The sequence below is a fragment of the Hydractinia symbiolongicarpus genome, chromosome 4 (genome assembly GCF_029227915.1).
Source record: "Hydractinia symbiolongicarpus strain clone_291-10 chromosome 4, HSymV2.1, whole genome shotgun sequence".
NCBI classification, from domain to species: Eukaryota; Metazoa; Cnidaria; class Hydrozoa; order Anthoathecata; family Hydractiniidae; genus Hydractinia; species Hydractinia symbiolongicarpus.
Window position 1 is genome coordinate 14,328,999 of NC_079878.1, and position 7,373 is coordinate 14,336,371.

At 34.7% G+C, this 7,373-nt stretch overlaps 2 protein-coding genes across 2 annotated transcripts; both read left to right on the forward strand.

Moving 5' to 3' along the window:
- The first annotated feature begins 246 nt into the window (after positions 1-246).
- LOC130641491 (calmodulin, striated muscle-like) lies at positions 247-3,940 on the forward strand. The gene is made up of 5 exons (XM_057448303.1): positions 247-400; positions 496-526; positions 1,369-1,512; positions 2,687-2,926; positions 3,786-3,940. The coding sequence occupies exons 1-5, from the start codon at positions 389-391 to the stop codon at positions 3,809-3,811; spliced, it is 453 nt and encodes a 150-aa protein (XP_057304286.1). The 5' UTR covers positions 247-388; the 3' UTR covers positions 3,812-3,940.
- A 350-nt stretch (positions 3,941-4,290) lies between these two features.
- Positions 4,291-7,372, forward strand: LOC130641492 (uncharacterized). Its single transcript, XM_057448304.1, has 5 exons — positions 4,291-5,343; positions 5,900-5,936; positions 6,310-6,453; positions 6,575-6,802; positions 7,155-7,372. Exons 1-5 carry the CDS (start codon positions 5,341-5,343, stop codon positions 7,178-7,180), a joined length of 438 nt encoding a protein of 145 aa, XP_057304287.1. The 5' UTR covers positions 4,291-5,340; the 3' UTR covers positions 7,181-7,372.
- The last annotated feature ends 1 nt before the right edge of the window (position 7,373 follows it).

A 7,373-nucleotide genomic window follows, 5' to 3' on the forward strand; every position in this document is an offset into this window, starting at 1 on the left:
CAAAAGAGCTAATTAGCAAAACTAATTTAATTGAAGTGACAATGAGTTGTTCTTTTTTATTTATGGTATTACATGATGTTTATTGCATGAAAAAAAATGCACAGCTAAAACAACAATCACAGGCTTAGTGAAAGGGGAAGCGTGAATTACGTTTCCATGCTTTCATGGTTAAGCTGTGAACATTCTTCCAGCTGTGATAAGATTTGACAACTTAAAGTTAAATTAATTTTCCCCGATTTTATTTTTAAATTATCCTTTCTGATTAAATGAACGTTTCCTTAGTGTTTGAGTTGTTTTTGTTTTGATGTGATAGAAACCAGGTTATCTGTTTTAGACGTGAATAAAAATAATGATTTAAACATATTGTACGGTTACTGACTGTCAAAATATGGCGGCGCAAGTAAGATGAATATTTTGTTAATAAACTTACTAGCCATAACCTAGCTTTAGCTATATTTGTTGGCTGTTATTGATGTTTGCTTCTGTGTCTTTTAGAATTCAGATATGGACGAGGGAGAGTTGGAAAGTAAGATGTTCTATGTTTATTTGTTTGTTTGTTTGCCTCGTTTATACTGCAACCAAGTTCAACCTGGTCGGTGTTGATTTAGAATGCCCTTAAAAAGCCAAAACGGTTTCGCTATTTTAGTAAAGTTTTATTTATATAAGCTGTAAGGGTTCGAACAGAACTCGACAATAATATTTGATCATTGTATTGGATTGCGCTCGGCATGGAATATAAAATTAAGCTTTTGTTTACTCGGCTTAGGTTGGTTTGGTTTGGTACGGTTTGGGATAACCAGAGTGACAGGCGAGAATAATCAAACTTTTCAGTTTTCCCGAGTGCGGCTTGTTAATGACCAGAAACTAATCTAAGAGTTTCAATAATACTCCATACATCCTCCTCGTAAATAAAATATCTAAGACGCTTTTACCAAAATTCTAAGAGTGGTCGTTATTCTTATTTCTCTATAGTTTTTAACTTGAAATCCCAGTCTGATATTTCTATAAAACATTTTCTTATTTAAAACAGTAGTGACTTTAATTAGGTACTTTATCCACTTTTCTCGAAGAAAGATTTGTTGAAAGATTAAAATTATAGTTAACATTGCAAATATACAAGCTTCTCAAAAAAAAATAAAAAAAATACTTCGTCAGTGGAGATTTGTAATCAATCAGAACACACATGAGTGTTATGAACGAAACAGAAACCTGAATTGTGTGGATATTGTGCGTGGGTAGTAAAATTTTAGCACGTTTTGAGAGTCCTTGCTGATTTAAGTAAAATAGGTTTGCTGGTCTGCAATTTTGTGTTTTTGATCAGTGCTTCCGCCCGTTTGATTTGTTTTGATAGAGATTATTTTGTTTCAGAGTATCGCAAATATTTTTGGGCGAATGATAAGGATGGAGATGGAATGATATCAAGAAGTGAGTTTTTCGGTATGTTGAGAAAAATGGGACTGGAGTTGACACACCAAGAATCAGAAATGTTATTTGCTCGAACTGACAAAGATAGTAAGTCTGTGATTATTTAACAGCGAAAAGGTTTTTTTTTAATGGGTTATGTACCTTCGTTTATTTAAACATTGTAGTGAAAGTAATGATGCACCTTTCTATTAGTTTTTTTCCTGGGAAACGTTTTTTCTCATACGAACACTAAGCTGTGAATTTTTTTTTTGTAAGTTATTAATGTTTTCGCGATACTATTTATATAGACCTTTTTAAATGTTTACATTTTCCGCGGTAAGCCCTTTCGGCTTTAAAAGTTGCGTGCCAGGCAAAAAGATGCGGCGCTTGATGTAGTGAATTCTATTTTAGTCTGTTTCTTCGTACGAAGGTATCATTACGATTTTAGATGAATATATGTCAATTAGAAGTTATCCATCTACACTCAATAATAGTTTAAAGCCTTAAAAATGTTTCCGTAGAAAGAAATGGGCTGAAAAAAACCTTTCTTCAGCAAGCTTCCGCATCTTTCTGCCTGCCACGCAGTTGTTAGAGCCAGAAGGGCTAACCGCGGAAAATGTAAACATTCAAAAAGGTCTATAACTTCCGGAATGAGTTGACAGCAGAAAATAAAATTAGGAATAATTATTATTTTAATGTCGGCATGAGATTGCATCAGAAATTTCGCTCATTATGTTTTGCGCTATTTTACAATTTGCACAAAAGAACTGCATTCAAACTCTTTATCTTTAATTTGTGCTAAAATTTAAACTTGAGCAAAAATTAAAACGCGCGAAAATTAGTGCGAATAAGGTAGTGTAAAGGATGCTCATTCCCTCATCCACCCCTGCTCATTCCCTCATCCACCCCTGCTCATTCCCTCATCCACCCCTGCTCATTCCCTCATCCACCCCTGCCCAAAAAAGAACTATACACAACTGTTGAAAATCACATTCCTTCCCAGGCCCCTTTATATTGCAAAATAGAGAACGTTATTACGAAAATCGATTGCACGGTTTTGAATTTTTTATTTTACTTTCTCCACACAACACACGTATACTTGCGTTTGTGTTGTTTTGTTGTGAGAGTACGCCAAAGAGGTTTTTTACGGCGTGCAAATTATAAAAGTCACTTTGCGCTGTTGTTCACAACACTGAAATTTAAATGACACCACCTCGTGTGTGACATTTGCGACGCTTGGTTGCGTATTACAAATTGTTAGTAACGGGAGAAACTCGTTTAGGAAGTGGAAAAATCAGTTTTAACGAGTTTGCGAATGCGTTTATCGTAAAGAAGGATAAAGTATCCATCGAACGTGTGAAGGAGGTGTTCATTCGAACTGACCGAGATGGTGACGGTTATCTCAACCAAAGAGAATGTCATGCGGCGTTGAAACAGTTGGGGCATGTGTTGACAGAGAAAGGTTTACAACGAGTTATGAAGCTAACTGATACAAATCACGACGGAAAAGTTGATTTCATGGGTAAGTTTGATATGTTGTTAGAAGTTTTGATCTTATAGAAACTTTAAAATAACATTTGTGCATGGCGTAAAGGAATCGTATCTCATCAAGTTATCATCCCTAGTTTTTATCATTTTTTTAATTTAGACGTGAAGGGGCTTCATAAAAGGCGGTACTAGATAGAGTGTGGCACAAATTACTGGGCGTTGCAAATTAAATTATAATTTTTCATGCGCGATGCGATTTTCTCGACTGGTAGCCTTATGGTAGAGCGTTCGCTTCCAGTGCGGGGGGTCTTTGGTTCAAACCCTGACCGAGTCATGTCAGAGACTATAAAAGTGTGAATCTATCCTTTCTGCTTAGCGTTCAGCTTAATAATATGATTGATATCATAGGCAGTTGTCTAGTTAAGCGATTGCTGTGCTTGCACGGCTTTCGTAGCTCAAATAGGAGCGTTAAATGCACTAGGAGCCCCTTTGCAGGACCCTCGTAGATAGCAGTACCAATAGGAACTGAGGAGGCTATTCTGGGTAAATTGTAATAAAAATAATAATTGTCCCGAATGCATATTACACGTTTCTTATAAGAAACCAGTCTGTAAGAAACTTTAGCCTAAGGAAATCTAAATTTTAGGAAACTTGGCTGAGAAATCTGAAATATACAGCAGAAAACAAACATATCACATGTCATTTATATATTTTAAAATTATAGTAAACCTCACAAAAAGGGTAAAAACCAAGGCGCAATAAAATTTAAAAACTCAAGGTTAAACCAATTACTTAGCTTCTTATAAAAAACGTGTATTTGATTCTCCTTTCCAGGTTTTTTTTTAAGACTGGACACAAATTTATCATACTAATAAGATATATTTTATTCTTAGAATTTTGCTCCTTTATGACGTTATAACAAAGGATGATATTTTGTGCCCAACTTTTGAAAATAATACGACCGGATGGAGCTTTATGATTGACCATGGTCCAGCCGCTTGATTTCAAAAATTGTAAAATATTTATTAACGAATAATCTATATCATTATTCTGTTGTTGTTTTTTCGTGAAAAGTATACATAAATACGTGACGTCACAACTAATTTAGTTCTCGCACACTCGGTCAACAAATATAAGTTATTTTGTATAAAATATGAGACTACCAAACTCGTTGTATGTTAAAGGAGCTTATCAACTACTATGGAAAAAATGAGTTCATTAAATCTCTATAATAATAGCCGTATTCCGTCTGTCTGTCTCTGCGCGGACCCCCCGCTGAGTTAGAAAATGATGTTACGGAAACACGAATATCAAATGCGATATATTCTTATCCACTTTGTTGCCACGGGTAAATTCAAAGGACGGGCGAACCCGTGGATTTTTCCACGGGCAACGACTAGTTTATTATAATAACTGTTTGTGTTATGTCTGTCTGCCCATAAAAAAAACGTGTTACGGAAACACGAAATGCGATAGATAAAGGACGGGCGACCCGTGGTTTTCTCCGCCGGTGACCGACTAGTAGTTTTCTAATACCCTTCTTTCTGTAACATGGAAATGGTAGCACAAGTAGTGAGGTTTGACTTTTCTAATAATGTTGTTGAAACTTCTACATCTTACCAGTCTCAACTGTTGCTTGTTCACTATCTATTTTGAAGATCAAATTAAACTTTTTACTTGCTCAGTTAGGCTAATGTGCCAGTGGCTTTGTTTTTTGAAGGATCAAAGCCACACGTTGAAAACAAACATCGTGTATTGCTTTTTTATTAGTGAAAAATCACATCCAATGAACTTATTTCATCCTGTGTGCATTTTAAATATGTATGAAAATGCGAATGTAAAAATTTCCTACTTAATTTTGATATCACAACCAACATCGTTCTTAGACAAAAACCTAAATTCAATTTTGGATTTTAAAAAATATGGTTTTAAATTCTTAAGATGCTTTTGTGAGTGGGTTAAAATAAATTCAGTGGGGAACTTGAAATGAGAAAACTGTTTATATATGAAAAGAATATAATAAAATATATAAAGAAAACTGAGTATTGAGAAGTAAAATAAAAAGCAGTATTTTTTTGTTATTAATTCATATCACCCAACTGCCTGCCGAAAAAATATATTTCTAATCGAAAGAAAATACCACGTAAGACCTAAATAATTTATAAAAGTTTTGTGTCGATTTGTTTTTCTCGCTTCACTTGTTCTTCTTCTTCTTTGAATAAGTTTACACCTGCGGTAAGGAATATCTATCTTTGGCAGATGGAAAATATAACGCCGTCGTAGAGGCTTTTTACTATAAGTACGTTTAATCTGTGTTAAAGAACAGTATGGCGGAGAGTTATTTCATATTTGGTGCGAGAAGCAAAGTCAGTTTGCTATTAGCCTTTTTACATTTAAAAAGTTTTCCTGCATGGTATAAATTTCTTTGGAGAGAAATAGAATCTGAAAATGGTAGGTAGCCATTTCTTCTAATTTTTTCTAATTACTTTATTGAAATCTGCGAATATTTAATTTAGCGTCCCGCCTTTACTTTTGTGAAAATTTTTTGTAATCATCTTTATCAAAGGTAGCTAACATCTTTTTTGTTGACATACTACAGGAGAACAATTCGCTTACCAAAAAATTTTTCGCATACCATTTGCATTCCTATTGTTTATTATTGAATTTCTCGTCAGAGATTTTTTTTTCGTCTTTGGCATAACGACTGAATGACGGCTTGTTACTGTAAGCTTAAACGGGCAGTCAGATCATTTGACAAATAAATGCAGCACCGATAAACTGGATCCCCGCTCGCTCTCATCGGTAAAAAAAAGCTACAAGTCTTTCCTGTCTAAACAAATTTGCTAGAACTTCTTTATTTACTTGCGTAAAATGCGATGCAGCTAGTACTCAGTGCTAAAAAGCTATTTTAAACGGAATTTCTTTAGACCATTGATTCTTTGTTTTATTTTTTTGTTGCTTAGCAACAAAAAAGGTGATACATACACTTCCCAACCTTGTTTTTTAGAGTCACAAAACTAAACTCAGCACAAGAGAATTTGAAGGTATGTTTACTTTTATTGTTTTTTGTCTAATTTGTGATGTAAACAAAATTACAAAAATTTATAACCAACACTTCCTTCAGTAAGTCTGGAAATTAAGAGATGTAGCTATATCTAACCATCTGCATATACCACATACTATTCGGTTAATAGTTTTGCCCAGCCAACTGGTTTTAGGTATTTTAAATTCTCACCCAGTCCTTAATTAAAGTAACGGTATAAATCGGTATAAGTTCAAAAGTTGGATTCAAAATTGCATGTTGCATTAACCAAAAAGTGTTTGTCGGTTAAAAATAAGTCAACAACGTGTGTAAAAATCCCGATTTCTTGAATTTTACACGATACAATAAATATGTGAAATTTTAACACTTTTTAGAATTAAAAGAGCTGTTTTTATCTTTTGACCAAGATGGGAGTGGAACAATTTGCGAGAAAGAGTTGTATGTTGTGTTAAAATGTTTAAATATGGAAGCCGATTCTCTAGCTGTGAAAAGGATGTTCCGTGAAGTCGACAAAGATGGTAAGCTTTTCCCTCGCTTTAGTTCAACCAACCTCATTCCCGAGTTTTTTTTTCTTTCGAGGTTAACAATAACTATTCTGCGGGGTGAAATTTATCAAACTGATCTTAAGTTTTTTTCTAGGTAGTGGGCTGATAGAATTTAATGAGTTTATCGAAGCTTTTTCTACGCCAAGTAAAGATGCATTAATGGACGCCTTTAAGAAAATAGATCGCAACGGCGATGGTGTGCTTTCACATTCAGAGGTCAAACGAGCCATGAAGCAGGCTGGTCAACCTTTCTCAGATAAAGCGATCGCTGAAATGATCGAACTTGCTGATGCAAACAAGGATGGTATGGTAAATTATGAAGGTACGCAACCTCGCCACAGGGCATCTTGTATCTTTTCTCACAATCAAGACAGTTCGTGATTGAATCCAAGCACCCAGGGCGCTTATTAAAAATTTTAAGCTTCAGAAGGGAGCAGGGGCGCATACTAATCTGTCCAAAAGGAAATGGTTATTTCACAGAAACACTTAGTCATTCTCAATAATAAAATTTGTGCAGCTGATCAGGTAGATAAATTTAAGAGTGATGAAGGTAGCCGTAAAAACGAAGACTACTTGTGTTAAGAAAAGAAAGACATAAGAGTAGTTATTATCATAGAGAATGCATTAAGTTCCATACCTTATAAGTTTTCTAACAAGACTTTTTTTTCTTTTAGAATTTCTTGTCATGCTGAAATCTTAAAAGATGTAAATAATATGAAACTCGTTTGTTTATTGGTCATTGTTCCTAACCCACACTCGCTCGACTCAAGAAGGCAACCACATAAGTGGGGTTATAGGCGAGTGATCTTATCATAAGGCTTCTCCTGGTCACACCCATACCCATTTTTTCTCACAATATGCCCATTTAGTCACGACGGCAAAAAAACCAAAAT

Bases quoted from the DNA above. Each gene is read 5' to 3' on its own strand.
- LOC130641491 (XM_057448303.1), top strand. The intron at 527-1,368 runs GTAAGATGTTCT...ATTTTGTTTCAG, and splicing joins GGACGAGGGAGAGTTGGAAA to AGTATCGCAAATATTTTTGG. The intron at 2,927-3,785 runs GTAAGTTTGATA...TTTTATTCTTAG, and splicing joins CGGAAAAGTTGATTTCATGG to AATTTTGCTCCTTTATGACG.
- LOC130641492 (XM_057448304.1), top strand. The intron at 5,937-6,309 runs GTATGTTTACTT...AACACTTTTTAG, and splicing joins CAGCACAAGAGAATTTGAAG to AATTAAAAGAGCTGTTTTTA. The intron at 6,803-7,154 runs GTACGCAACCTC...TTTTTCTTTTAG, and splicing joins TGGTATGGTAAATTATGAAG to AATTTCTTGTCATGCTGAAA.